The sequence below is a fragment of the Triticum aestivum genome, chromosome 1D (genome assembly GCF_018294505.1).
Source record: "Triticum aestivum cultivar Chinese Spring chromosome 1D, IWGSC CS RefSeq v2.1, whole genome shotgun sequence".
Classification (NCBI taxonomy): Eukaryota; Viridiplantae; Streptophyta; class Magnoliopsida; order Poales; family Poaceae; genus Triticum; species Triticum aestivum.
The window spans coordinates 473185166-473199808 of NC_057796.1; the positions used below are offsets into that span (position 1 = coordinate 473185166).

Sequence of the window (14643 nt, forward strand, 5' to 3'; positions counted from 1 at the left end):
CCTCACACCTCCGCCGACACCAGCGCCGCCATGTCGCCGGGCTCCCTCTCCTCCACGGCGCCCGCCGCTGACACCACCTCCGCCACTTCAGCGGCCTCCTCTCCCTCCTTCGTGTTAGGTACGCACTCACTACAGGAAACAGCTATTTTGCCGTCTGTCACGGCGGACGGCAAAGGCTCGAACGGCGGACGGCAAAGGCCTTTGCCGTCAGCCGCGGACGGCAAAAGGCTCCGGCAAAGTAGGCTACGGTAAACAGGTCCTTTGCCGTCTGCTTTTTATGGCGGACGGCAAAGAGTCCTTTGCCTACAGCGGCGGACGGCAAAGAGTCCTTTGCCTACAGCGGCGGACGGCAAAGAGGAGGGACGGCAAAAATACTGGACGTCCGCCAGCGTTAGTCCGTTAGGCGGCTAACGGCGGCCTTTGCCGTCCGCCAGCGGACGGCAAATTTGAGCGCCTCTTTGCCGTCCGCCAGTTGACGTCAGCAATGCGTCAGCCGCCCGCTGTTTTTTGCCGTCTGCCACCAGCTTAGCTTTGCCGTCCGCCACGGTAGGCAAATTTGCCAAATGGCCCATCTCTCAGGAAGCACAGGTGGGCGCCACGTGCCCCCTTTGCCGTCTGCCACCGATGGCAAAGGTGTCTTTGCCGTCCGCGGCGGACGGCAAAGAGCCTGCACTGCCTCTTTTTATTCTGTTTTTCTTATATCCAACAATTATCACAGGAAATATATCACAGCAAATATATCACAGGAGCCAGCACATATATATCCAACATAATAAATATCCAGCACATATATATCCATACATACATAGTAGGTTGCACATAGTTCCATCGATCCATACATATTACAATATGCAAAGTTTCATCATAGCAATCTAGTTTCATCATAGCAAGCGAGCAGAATACAAGAAGTGCATCAAAGGAAAAAACAAGCAATCCATCATAGAAAGCTGGCTTCCGTGAAGTGAACGAAACCTGCAAAATGACAAATAAGAAAGTTAGAAAAAGAAGACTAGAAGAAGAATTAGACTAGAAGAAAAATAATAGAAGAAGAAGAAGAAGACTAGAAGAAGAAGTATATGCCATTTATTAGCTAAGTTAGGTGAAATGGATCGTTTATGAGCTATCTTAGGTGAAATGGATCGTTTATGAGCTAAGTTAGGTGAAATAGATCGTTTATGAGCTAACCTAGGTGAAATGGATCGTTTATGAGCTAACCTAGGTGAAATGGGTCGTTTATGAGCTAACCTAGGTGAAATAGGTCGTTTATGAGCTAACCTAGGTGAAATGGGTCGTTTATGAGCTAACCTAGGTGAAATGGGTCGTTTATGAGTTAACCTAGGTGAAATGGGTCGTTTATGAGCTAATTATGCAATTTTTGACATAAGTTAGCTAAGTACATATCGTTTTAGAGCTAACTTAGGTAAAATGGATGGTTTATGAGGTCAGTAAGCTTATTAAGTCATTTTGGAGGAAAAGAAGCTAACTCTAGGTCATTATGGTAAGCATATTGGAGGAAATAAAGCTAAGTCTAGGTCTTTATGCATTTGTTAAGCAAAACACTAGAGAAACTTACCGTGATCAGGGAGGTGTAGGAGCGGGGTGGCTAGTGCCGCTACCTGGAGAAGGATCGTGCGATGCGTTTCTGGAGTTAAGCTGCACCAAAGATCATTTCCAATGTCTCGTTAGCATTATGACACTCAAATGTTAAAGACTAGCAAGTAATGTCCATTCAAATTAAACTCGCCGTGCTCCCAGGAGCAATCACTGGCATCGGCGGAGCGGGCTGACCGGACTTCTCGCACACAGACTGCAGATTTGGTTTTCACAACAGAGTCATACTAGTTAGTAATGAGACTCAAATGTTAAGACTAGCAAGTAATCTGCAGAAGAAACTTACCACAAGGAGCTCGTACATGGCCCTTGCCTGCATGTCATTCCGTGCCCTCTCCTCCTCCATCATCTTTCTCGTCCTCTCCTCCATCTCCCGCTGCCTCTCCGCCGCCTCCGCCAGAAGTTTCTCCGTTCTATCTCTCTCAGTCTGTATAGCAGCCTGCAACACCACTCACATGACCATTTGTAATCATTGATGGAAGCGCACACAATGTAATGGCATTGATGGAAGCGCACACAATGTAATGGAGAAAGATAACTGAGTACGTATCACTAACCTTGATGGCGAGTTGCACTGGCCGTTCACGAGGCCTTATCTCAGGAGCGGAGCTCGACTGGCGCGCCTTGATCTCCGGGAGAGTGCTAGGACAACGGATAAGTCCATCTCCAATGGCTATGGAGCCATGGGACCTCCCGCCACCAGATATCATCACCAGCTCTGGATCAATGGGACCCTGGCTCGGGCTGGCAGATGGCGAAGAGCTTCTTTGTCGTCTGCCCTTTCTTTGCCGTCTGCTTTTGGGTAGCTGATGGCAAAGAGCTTCTTTGCCGTCAGCTAGCAGACGGCAAAGAGCTGGTAGATGGCAAATTAGCTGATTCCAGTAGTGACTCCTCCGGCACCTCCGCATCTTTTGGATCGCGTTTCGCCCCCCTCTTCTCCTCCACTGCTCCGGTGCCTCCTCCGGCTTCCACTCCGGCATCTCTCCTCCCCATCTACCGCGACCACATCACCAACCACATAAAATTCCTCCTCAACCCTGCTGACCACAACTACCACAAGTGGAAGTCCTTCTTCATCATGGTCCTTGTTCGCTACGGCGTCACTCACCTCATCGAGCACCCCCCGCCACCCAACGCCGATGCTGCCTATCTTGAACTTGATGCCCATGTTGCCCTTTGGATCTACGCCACTCTCTCTGACGCCATGGTGGATCATGTCGTCGGAGCCACCACCACGTTTGCCATCTGGAAGAAGATCCATGATTATTTTCTCTTGAACCGCGCCGCCCGGTTCATGATCCTCAACAGGCAATATCGCAACCTCAAGCAGGGCGACCTCTCTGTCCAGGAGTACGCCCGCCGCATGAAACTCCTCACCGATGGTCTCGCCGACATCGAGCACGCCGTCACCGAGGTCGATCTCACCACTCAATTCCTCCACCGCCTCGACACCATCCGCGTGGTCCTCGGTGATCAGGGGCTGCCGTTCGACGTCGTGCCCTCCCGCGTCACCTTGGCCGAGGAGTCCATGGCGCAACGCTCCGCTGAGGAAAGCGCATCGGTGTTTGCCCTCCAAAACGGGGGCTCTTCTTCTGGCAGCAGCTCGAGCACCGGTGGTCCTTGCTGGGACCGCTCCGGTGAGCGCACCCCGGGCCCCTCGCCGCACCCCCCTGCCCGTGGACGCGGCGACCGCCACGGTGATGGTGGTGACCGTGGGCGTGGGCGTGGTCGTGGCCGCGGTGGACGTGGCCGTGGCGACTCTGGCGGGCGCGGGCAGTCCGCGGCCCCTCCCATGGCGCCCTTCATCGGCTACTTCGCGCCCTATGGGATGGCTCTCCCCACTCCCCGCACTGGCTGGGTGCACCCCAACGCGGCGGGCATCCTCGGTCTGCGCCCGGGCTCGCATGCGCAGGCCTACCCCATCCAGTACACGGCTCCACCGACTCCTGCTCCTCACTACCCGCCGGCCCTGTACTACCCTCCTCCGTCGCCCTCATGGGACCATTTCGCCATGCTAAATGCTGCCTATAGCCACGGTGGTCACCACGCCGCCGCCCCTTCCAACGAATGGTTCCTCGACAGTGGCGCCTCCTCCCACATCACCGGCAACCAAGGTATCTTGACCTCGTCCAGTTCTTCTTTAAAGCGTTCTACTCCATCTTCTGTGCTTGTTGGCAATGGACACTCTCTCCCTATTACTGCCTCTGGTTCTACTACACTCGCTCCCTCTCCCTTTAAATTGAATGATGTGCTTGTTTCTCCCTCCATCGTTCCCAATCTTATCTCCGTTAGGCAATTCACTCGCGACAATTTTTGCTCTATTGAATTTTACCCCTTTGGTTTCCTTGTGAAGGATCTACGAACGCGGAAGGTGCTCCTGATCTCCACTAGCTTCGATGGCCTCTACCCACTCTTCGGCAGCAACTCGCCTTGGCCGACTGCGGTCACCGCCATCACTTCCATGTCGGATATCTGGCATCGTCGGCTTGGCCACCCTGGCGCGCACTCCTTTTCTTCCATAGCTAAATATTTTCTTAGCACTTGTAATAAGCCACCACACACTCCATGTAGTGCTTGTCAAATGGGTCGGCAGCCCCGGCTTCCCTTCCCTTCTTCCCATAATAAGTCTTACGCTCCCTTTGATTTAATTCATTGTGACTTGTGGACCTCGCTTGTTGTAAGTTTTTCTGGTTTTCAATACTACTTAGTTGTTCTCGATGATTACACTCACTACTCGTGGTCCTTTCCCTTACGCAATAAATCCGACACGTCCACCGTCTTACAACGCTTCTTTACATTTGTTCATACCCAATTTGGCGTGGTGATCAAGAGCATGCAGTGTGACAATGGCGGCGAATTCATCAACTCCTCTCTCCGTTCCTTCTTCTCCTCCAACGGCATTGTCTATCGCTTCTCCTGCCCCCACACTTCGCCCCAAAATGGAAAAGCCGAGCGCCTCATTCGCACTACCAATGACATTGTGCGCTCTCTTCTCTTCCAAGCACATCTCACACCTCCATTTTGGGTCGAAGCCTTACACACCGCCACATACCTTCTCAATAGAAGGCCATCCCATGCCATCAACAATTATACCCCATATTATCTTCTCCACGGCTCCCATCCATCGTATGATCATCTCCGCGTCTTTGGATGTTTGTGTTTCCCTAATCTATATGCCACCACCAATCACAAATTATCCCCACGCTCGTCTCGCTGTATTTTCTTGGGATACCCCCTGGAACACAAGGGATACCGTTGTTATGATCTCGCCTCTCGTCGCGTTATAGTTTCCAGACACGTAATTTTCGACGAAATGGTCTTTCCTTATACTCCCCCCACATGCATGTCACAAACCCCCATGTCCACAGAAAATCCTCGCCTGCGGATCTCACCTGCCCGCCCTGTCACCTCGGATCACGCCATCGATCCACCTCCACCCGCCGCGCCCAGGCCCCACCTGATCCCCTCGGATCGCGCCTCCCCGCCCCACACGCCGCGTTGCGACTCGCCCGCCCAATCCGTGGCCTCCACGCGTTCCCCAACTAACCAATCGACCGATTCCACCCCCTTCCCTGGCCCGCGCACTCCGCCCGGTCCCCTCCTGACGCAATCTTCCTCCGAATCCGCACCTTCCCGCAGCGCCGCACCTTCCCATGAATCCTCTTCGCCTTCCGCGCCTGTCGGCTCGGCCCACTCACCTGTGCGCCCCACCAGCTCCTCCTCATCTTCCGCACCGCCCACTACACCGCTACCACGCCTTCCCCCTCGTGCCGTTCCCATTGCACCCACCAAAAATATCCATTCCATGTCCACTCACGCCAAGTCTGGTTTTTGCATGCCCAAGCGCCTCTTCCTTGTCGACTCCACCTCCCCTGCTATCTCACCACTACCTCCTACGTACAAATCTGCCCTCAAGGATCCCAATTGGCAACAAGCTATGGTAGATGAATTTAACGCTTTAATGAAAAACTCTACTTGGTCTTTGGTGCCTAAACCTGCAGGTGTCAATGTGGTCACGGGGAAATGGATTTTTCGCCACAAGTTCAACATGGACGGCTCTTTGGCACACTATAAAGCATGTTGGGTGGTGCGTGGCTTCACACAATGAGAGGGTGTGGACTATGACGAAACTTTCAGTCCGGTGGTCAAACCAGCCACCATCCGTGTTGTTCTCAGTATTGCCACCTCCCAAGCTTGGCCTATCCATCAACTTGATGTCAAGAATGCCTTCTTGCATGGTGACCTCAATGAAACGGTGTATTGCTCTCAACCGGCGGGCTTTGTCGACCCATCCTTCCCTGACCATGTTTGTCTTCTTCGTAAGTCACTCTATGGTCTCAAACAAGCACCTCGTACATGGTTTCTCCGCTTCAAATCATATTTGCTCTCGCTTGGTTTTTGCGCTTCCAAAAGTGACACCTCACTCTTCATTCTCCACCGTGGTTCCACCATTGCTTATTTGTTGGTTTATGTCGACGACATTATTCTCATTGCCAACTCCACCACCGCCTGAGAGCTCATCATTCGGTCTCTCAAGTCCGAATTCTCCATGTCCGACTTGGGTGCTCTCCATCACTTTCTTGGCATTAATGTGACCCCCAACTCCTCTGGTCTCTTTCTTTGCCAACAACAATATACCTTGGAGATTCTAGACCAAGCAAAGATGTTAAACTGCAAACCGGTGCCCACCCCTATTGATACTAGCTCCAAAGTGTCTTCCACCGACGACGCTGTCCTCTCCAACCCTACCCACTATCGTAGCCTCGCCGGCGCGCTTCAGTATCTCACACTCACACGACCGGACATTGCTTATGCTATCCAGCAGGTGTGTTTGTTCATGCATGAGCCTCGGGATACCCACATGCAACTCATCAAGAGGATCCTATGCTACTTCCAATGATCTTGTCTCTTACACCGACGCCGATTGGGCCGGGTGCCCGGACACGCGCCGCTCGACCTCGGGGTTCTGTGTATTTCTTGGGTCCAACCTCGTTTCATGGTCCTCCAAGAGACAGCCTACCGTTTCTCGCTCCAACGCCGAAGCTGAGTACCGTGGCGTTGCTAATTGTGTTGCCGAGGCTTGTTGGCTCCGCCAACTCCTATGAGCTCAAACATCCTCCTTGGCGTGCCACAGTGGTATATTGTGATAACATCAGTGCCTCTTATCTTGCGTGCAATCATGTTCAGCATCAACGCACTAAACATGTTGAGATCGATCTACCTTCGTCCGTGATCGCGTGGCACTTGGCGAAGTCTGGGTTCTGCATGTCCCGTCTTCCTCTCAGTTTGCCGATCTCTTCACCAAGGGTCTGCCATCGCCAATCTTCCATGATTTCAGGAGCAGCCTCAACGTCCTTGCACACGGAGTTTCGGCTGAGGGGGAGGGGGGGTGTTAGATATTTGTATACGCTGTAACAGGATTACTGTTGTAACCTTCCTGTAATTATGGATCGCACCACGCCAGGGCCTGCGTGCCTGTTTTGTACGGCGTGAGTGCTCCTCTCCCATGTATAAATGGTGTACTCTGTAACTGATGTAATCAAGGCAAACATAATTCTCTCCAACTTGACCAAAACCATGGGAATGACCGGCATGTACCTGAAGAAAAGGCAGCATATTTTGGGTACACAAAAATCAGTCCATGTCATGCGCAGGATAAATTTTTTTTTTTGCGGGGGGGCGCAGGATAAATTAATGTTGGAAGAGATGATATTAATGTTACCAACTGGGTTCAATTGACAGTCCATCTTCGTTCAAATAGTTGAGAGCAGCATCATCATCCTTTGGAAAAATTAGACGGGTGATAGGCGGCAATCTGGTGTAGATATGGCAAGCATCAGCGGCATCTTTACCCCCCTGAAATGAAATGTAAACACCCAGGAAGCAAGAAAACTCATTACAAGCAGGCTTCTTGTTTAATTATATGGTACTTATTAACCCACCAAATTTCTGCTACCAAACTAGCCGCGGGGATCCAGTAGACTGATATTGTTGCTGCCGACAAAATCTTGAGCCATTCCCATGATCGTGCTTTCTAGACTCCGGTCACCGTGACAGTATAGTGTTCTATCACATAGCCAGCAAACCGTGCCACCTGCAGCCGATGAACCAAGGTGACGAGTTTAGGGATATATATGCTGCCATGATTGATGATTCCAAATGCGTGAATGCAAGAGATATTTGGCGTGTTAGATGTGTATAGTTCCTTTTCGGTTCATCCCCATTGTATAAAGGGTTTCCTGCACTTTATCACACATGTATATGTAATGGCCTTTGGCCCTCACTGAATACTAGTTGCTGTTTATCCAACATGGTATCAGATGTTAGGTTCCCCTCTCTCCCGCGCGCTGCAACTCTGTGCTAGTTTCTCTCCCGATTTGCCCCATCCGGCCCTTCACGTCACGGATCCGGCCGCCCCGACCCGATCGCCACCGTCTCTTGCCCGGCCGGCCACCCCTCGTCACGGATCCGGCTGCCCCGTCCCGCCCACAGCCAGGCTCGGCCCGGTCATTTATGAAAGAAACCGCGGATTAGTTTCAACTGGATGGATCCTAGCTAAGCGATCAAGTAATATGGATAATCTACTTGATCACTTAGGATCCATCCACTTAAAACTAATCCGCGGTACTTTCACCTAGTGATTTAATAACTCATTATAATGTAAAAACAATTTCTAAATTAAATGGAAAACACAAAATTAAAGAAAAAATAAATAATAAAACCAAACCCCCAAACATTTAGTATCGGTTGGTGTTACCAACCGGTACTAAAGGTCTCCCTGCCCCCGGCACTGGCTCATGCCACGTGGTGGCCCTTTAGTGGCGGTTCGTGCTGAACCAGTACTAAAGGGGGGACTAACCGCCACTAAAGGGCCTTACGAATCGGTGCTAAAGCCCGATTCTGCACTAGTGTATACGAACCCCCCTCCCCCGTCTCAAATTTGCGTGCTACACAGTCTGACTGCACCCGGAAGCCTCAGGGCTCCCTGAGCTCTCGAGCAATTCTGGGTGATATTCCAGACCATATTAAAAGCATTGTCTTTTCCAGTGAACAAGCTGAAGCTTCATGGGCATTCCGGGCTATTTTCTGGACCATACATAGAGCAAAGCAATCTCTTTGGTCTGAGCGACACGAAGTTTTGGGGGCCAGCACACAAATAGTGTAACACTAGGTTTCATGGGTACATTTTCTTGAAATAGGCTTTCGTCCCGCTTTATAAATAAAACAAACATCCACACATCAAAGATTACAGTCTCAAAGCAAATATGACGGCTGGGGGATCAGCAGGATCACGCCCAAAGAAAACATAAAAGAAAATAGGAAAAAAGGCCATCGGGCGACAGGGCGGCCCTACGAAGAGGATAAGTGACGCATGGTAGCCAAAAGCAGACCCAGCATAACCCCAAGCCGATCACGGGCATGTACCCGGGAGAGCATGTGCCAATGTTGCAAGAAAGTAAGGAATTGAAAGAACGAATCAGAAGCATGCCGCAGAAAAGATCCGCTCAATCACCATTTTCTTTATGTGTCATCCATAACGTCCACGACATCGCCGCAAAGGTTAGCTAGAATAAGCGATGATTCCACCCCGTCTGGCAAGCTTTGGTCTCGAGGAACTCCACAAAGTCCAGGGCCTCCCAATCAGGCCCCAGTGCCTCGTGTACGAAGGTCCAGAGGGCCCGCGCCGCCGTGCAGGAGAATAGGATGTGGGTCCTGGTCTCCGGGAGAGCACAGAGGGGGCATACGCCATTACCCGACCCATGCCACTTAAGCAGTTTGTCCCCCGAGGGTAGGCGATTCCTTAATAGTTGCCACACAATTTTTTTGATCTTCAGGGGCAATGGGGCCTTCCAAAGAGGATAAAGCCAGGGAATAGTGGCTGAACGACATGGTGCATGATATGCTGAGCTCACAGAAAACTCACCCGAAGGTGAGAGACTCCAAGAAACGGTGTACCGATATTCCGGCAGCACCAGCGGGAGGGCTGCCCGTAGTCTAGCCCACTCAACAATTTCCGCCTGGCCAAATGTGCGCCGAAGCAAGATGTTCCACTTCCCATTTTGGGCGGCCGCAGAAACCAGGAGCCTCGGATCCGGGCAAATAGCATACAGGCTAGGGAAACCCACCAGAAGTGATTCGCCACCCACCTAAGGATCCAACCAGAATTGGGTTCCTTCCCCAACTCCTATAGTTAAGGAAACACCTAGACGAATATCCTCCTTGTTCCGTTGGATGGATCTCCAGAACTGGGAACCCCCCGAGCATGAGCATGCCAGGAGAAGCTTGCCACATAGGTATTTTGCCTGGCGAAGCTGCAGCCACAAGCCTCCCTCACCCTGCAATATCCGCCACACCCACGCAACATTAGGGCGACGTTCATGCGGCGCGAGGACATAATACCTAATCCACCCCAATCCTTAGGCAAGCAAATGTCCGCCCACTTTACCGCATGATATTTCTGTCGACCGTTAGCCCCCTGCCAGAAGAACCTAGCCAGATCCTTGTCCAAAGAGCCATGAACGCCCTCCAGCAGGGTATACACCCCCATCATATACATGGGAGGCTCGCGAGGTTAGAGCTAACGAGGACAGATTTACTCCCCTTGGAGGTGAACTGCCCACATCAAGGTTCAGCCTAGACGCTACTCGCCCCACCAACGGATAAAACTCACTCATCAGAATCCATTTTTAAAGGAAAGTGCGTAGCTTGCGATGTGCATTAGATATTGACCCAATGACCCTCACTCATTGATCATCATCTCGCCCTCTCAATACTACATCTTTCCTATGAATGAAATGAATACAAAGAGCACATAAAGTTTGAATACACTATCTTCTTTTTCCTTTTTGTATCGACGGGTCTCTGATCATCTTTCTTAGATTTCTGCAGGAACTAAACTCCTATTCACACACTTGAATGAACACTAATCCCCTAATCACTTCTGACTAAAAGAAAATCCCACTTGGAGTCAAAGATGTCCAAGGATTGAGAACTCAAAAGCAAATTTGTTATTAGGCAAGTTAAAAAGTGTAATTTCCTCCGAATTCCATCAAATTATGTTTTGCTCTACAAAATCTTGTCAGTTTTGTCAAACATGTATGGCTAGCTGGACCACATTACTCTTGCGCCTTGCTGAATACACCTGTAACGAATAGGACCCAAGTTTCATGCTAATTAGATGATACACATAATCTTGATACATGGGCCCATCTTGACGGGTTAAAATGAAATAATATAAGGTGAGACATGTCACGAGATTACTATTAAGACACAAAATATACATAGAGTTTTAAATATGATAAAACACTCTGTCACAACGAGCATGTAAAAGGTAGCGATACATATGAAAAGCTCTCGCGGCTGATATGAGAATGAGCTCACTGGCACATCGGCGACGAGAGTGAGCTGCTGATATAAACATGCTTATGCGACTGCCTCGAGCTCATAAGTCTGATGATGATCTGTACAGGAACTTCACATGCTGGAATTAAATAGATAGAAGACACACTCTTAATCTACTCCCTCCGTCTCATAATATAAAAGCGTTTAAAAAATTTAAACGCTCTTATATTATGAGACAGAGGGAGTAGTTCAAGTGTGCGCAACCTGATTACGCTCTGAGTTGAACAGATGTGTACATGTAGGCTCTTGTTGTGGCATTTCCTCCGGCCACGATATATTTATGAATGCATGAAATGTACATTGACACACACTTAACTAAATTTATAAAGCATCCATGCCATGAGCACATATGACATTTTCTTTGCACATATACCAAAGGTATACCGTAAGTAGATCACAACCTCTCTATTGGGGGAGCAATAATCCATTAAGTAAGCCCGTTACTACGGATTAGCTTTCAAGGCAAGCTTGGTAATCAGCTCGTTCAGAACGGAGGGATCGGTCGTAGATATGTGCTGCCAGTCACTGGTCGCCATGACATCTCGTAAGCCGTCAGCCGACTGGAGTTTGAGTAACTCCAGGCAGGCCTCTTTCAGTTCGTGGCAATGGTGTTGCGCAGCTACACCAAGGATGGCCGACACCGAGCTCAAATTTATGTGTTTCAACAGCCTGTCTTCACACATCGACTTTAGTCGTTGGAGATCATACTTGTCTGCCGCCACAAGCAATTGTTCCATCCACAGAACATCAGCTCCGGCTTCTCCTGCTACTCCTCCCATATCCATCTTCGGCATTGAGTCGGTGTAGATGAAACCTAGCAAAGCCTTGAATACATTGGGTTCAATATCTTGTATTTGTATGGCATCAGCCGTGGTTCCCTCCTTCATGGGGCCGAAGAGTTCAGCCCTGAAGACGGCAGAACGGGCCGCGAGCACGCACCGGTGCGCGTCGAACGTCTCGCTGCCAACCTCGAACTTCACATCGGCACCGAGCTTCGTCACTAAAAGATGGTTCAGATGGTCGCATATGTTGGATGACGGCACCTCGATGAAAGTATCAACGGCTTGGGTGATGATAAAGTCGCACCGGATGGTGAAACAATCATTCTTGAGATGCTCCGACTTTTCGAGGTCCTCTCTTTTGATGAAACGATAGTGACCCCAGCCATGACCACTTTTAGAGAAATCACCTATGTTGGTTGCGCGGATGCATGCAAGCTCGTGCCCGTCAACCTGATCGACGAAGCTAAACTGCCAATGCGCATTTAGGGGCAGCGCAACATCCTCGTGAAGGACAAGAAAAACAGAGATAAAACCAGCAGTCTCCATGCGATCACCATTGGGACACAACTTGAGAGCCCATCGATAGCCTCCAGCACAGAAGGAACGACCCATGATGTGCTTTCCCGTGGGCGTATCTTTGACGCGTGAGAAACCTTCGACCACGAGCAGGTGATACCACCAGCTGCCGCTGCTGGCCTTGCCGGAGTAGATGGCCGGCGCCGTGGACGATGGCTTAAGCAGCTGGCCGTCAGCAACGACGGATACACCGGCGAACGACATGCTTCTTCCGATCTTGAGGGCTAGCACTCGACGATGTGTTTGCCGTGCTCTTTCCAATTAGGGTGCGGCTGCTTTCCTACTAGCTAGGGATATACTTATAACTTACAAATCGGTCACAATCATTATAACAAATTAATCAGAGTTTGATAAGGTCTCTACATAACCGGTAGTTTCATAATCTACCCTGTTTTTTTTAGGATATGCCACAGTGCATATTACAAGTACTAGTAGTATATTTGTGGGAAATCACGGCCATCGACGTGCCTCGCCTAGCCGTCACGTACGATTTTTTGAAACGGCCATCGGGGATGGGAGAAGCCGGCACGTACGTGTGCCATACTTTTGTGATATACTCCCTCCGTTCCTGGGACTGTCTATTCTACATCCAGATGAAATCCAATTCGCTTTCATCCATATTTTTCAGCCAACTAAAGGATGATAAGTGTCCCCTGTCCCGTGCTCTTTCCATCCCACAAATCGTTTGTAAAACAGGACTGCGCAGCAGGCTTTAAACGAGTCCACACCCTAAACTTTTCCAACCCGCACAAGGACCAAAACTGATGACATCTAACCACACAGCCGAATAATTACAGTCGTTGTTGCTGTGAATTAACTATACAAAGGGCTAAAAATACACTAACAATACCACTGAAAATGGCAGTGCAGAAACCACTAAAAATGCATAGTAATTCCACTATAAAAACACTGAAATTCCACTAGTGATGAAACTTGCAAAAAACAGTGTAAAATCCACCAAAAGTACACTGTAAATCTTCAGTGGATTTACACTGTTAATCCACCAAAAATACACTAACAATTCCGCATGAAATACACAAAAGGAATTACACTGCAAATACTGCTTAAATAACAGTACGAATTCCACTGAGAAAGTACTAAAATTACACTAACAGATACACTAATGAATTATAGAGTAAAATCCACTTTAAAAATGCACTGTAATCCACTAAGAATTACAGTGTAAAATAACCTAAAAGTACACCGAAATTGAACTAAGATTTACAGTGTAAATCATATCAAAGTTGCAACATCGACAAAGAACTACACTGTAAAACCAGCCGGAATTACACTGTAAACCTATAGACGAATTACAGCGTAAATCCACATATAAAAACACTATAAAACCACTAATAAATACACTGTAATTTTATCAGTCTTACAATGTAAAATCCACTAAACAAAGTTAAATACACTGGCAAAATGCACTGGCACAAGTACAGCCACATATAGGAGGACGAACATGGAGAAGCGCCACCAGAGAGGGCGATTCCTCCAAGATCTGGGACACAAACGTCAACAACATGGCTGGAGAAGTAGGAAAAACACAAGGAAAACATCCCTCACCCCCCTCCTGTGCATTCACCACCTCCTATCGTCTCTCTCCCGCCTGAAGAAATCTGGAAGAAAGAACAGATGGAAAAAAAATATAAGCACACAAAAGAAAGAACCGGCACAAATCCTAGGAACAACTAGGATATGGTCACATGTACAACTAGTCTATAATCACAGGACCACTATATACTAAAAACTAGATGCTCAGATCATAGGTTTCTGAATTTGCAGAAAAGGAACATAATACAGGGGACAAAAACACGCTCAAGATCACTAGGCTAGGAATTCCATTTAGGGGACAAAAACACACTACTAGGCTAGCAATTCCATTTAGGTAAAACTAGTTGAAAATATACAAGGTTGAGGATTACTGCAGTTGAGAGAATATATGACTATTTCCACAAACTTTGGAAACTGAAAAACTGAACACTGTTAAGAAACTTTGATCTAATAGTTTAGACACTTCCTCACTGTTCATAAATAGCTATGATTGAATGACTGGACATAAATAACTTTGGAAGTGTAAACTGCTATGAACTGATACTTGTTAACACTGAATATTGATTAGCATTAACATAAACACTGAAAATAGAAATTAACAGAAAAAATGAGTAACACGATTGGGCTAAAAGCACTGACACTAGAAGGCACTTACGCTAGTAGCAAGAAACAAAAAGAATCTATAAAAGTGATAACAAATAGTCTTTAGGTCACACAA

General features: G+C 48.7%; 1 protein-coding gene across 1 annotated transcript; it reads right to left on the minus strand.

The window, feature by feature from the left end:
- Positions 1–11216: 11216 nt before the first annotated feature.
- On the minus strand, positions 11217–12630 carry LOC123176693 (BTB/POZ and MATH domain-containing protein 2-like). The gene has a single exon (XM_044590788.1). It carries the CDS (start codon positions 12573–12575, stop codon positions 11457–11459), a length of 1119 nt encoding a protein of 372 aa, XP_044446723.1. The 5' UTR covers positions 12576–12630; the 3' UTR covers positions 11217–11456.
- Positions 12631–14643: the final 2013 nt, after the last annotated feature.

Coding starts and splice junctions, on each gene's coding strand:
- LOC123176693 (XM_044590788.1), bottom strand. CDS start 12,575: ATGTCGTTCGCCGGTGTATCCGTCGTTGCTGACGGCCAGCTGCTTAAG.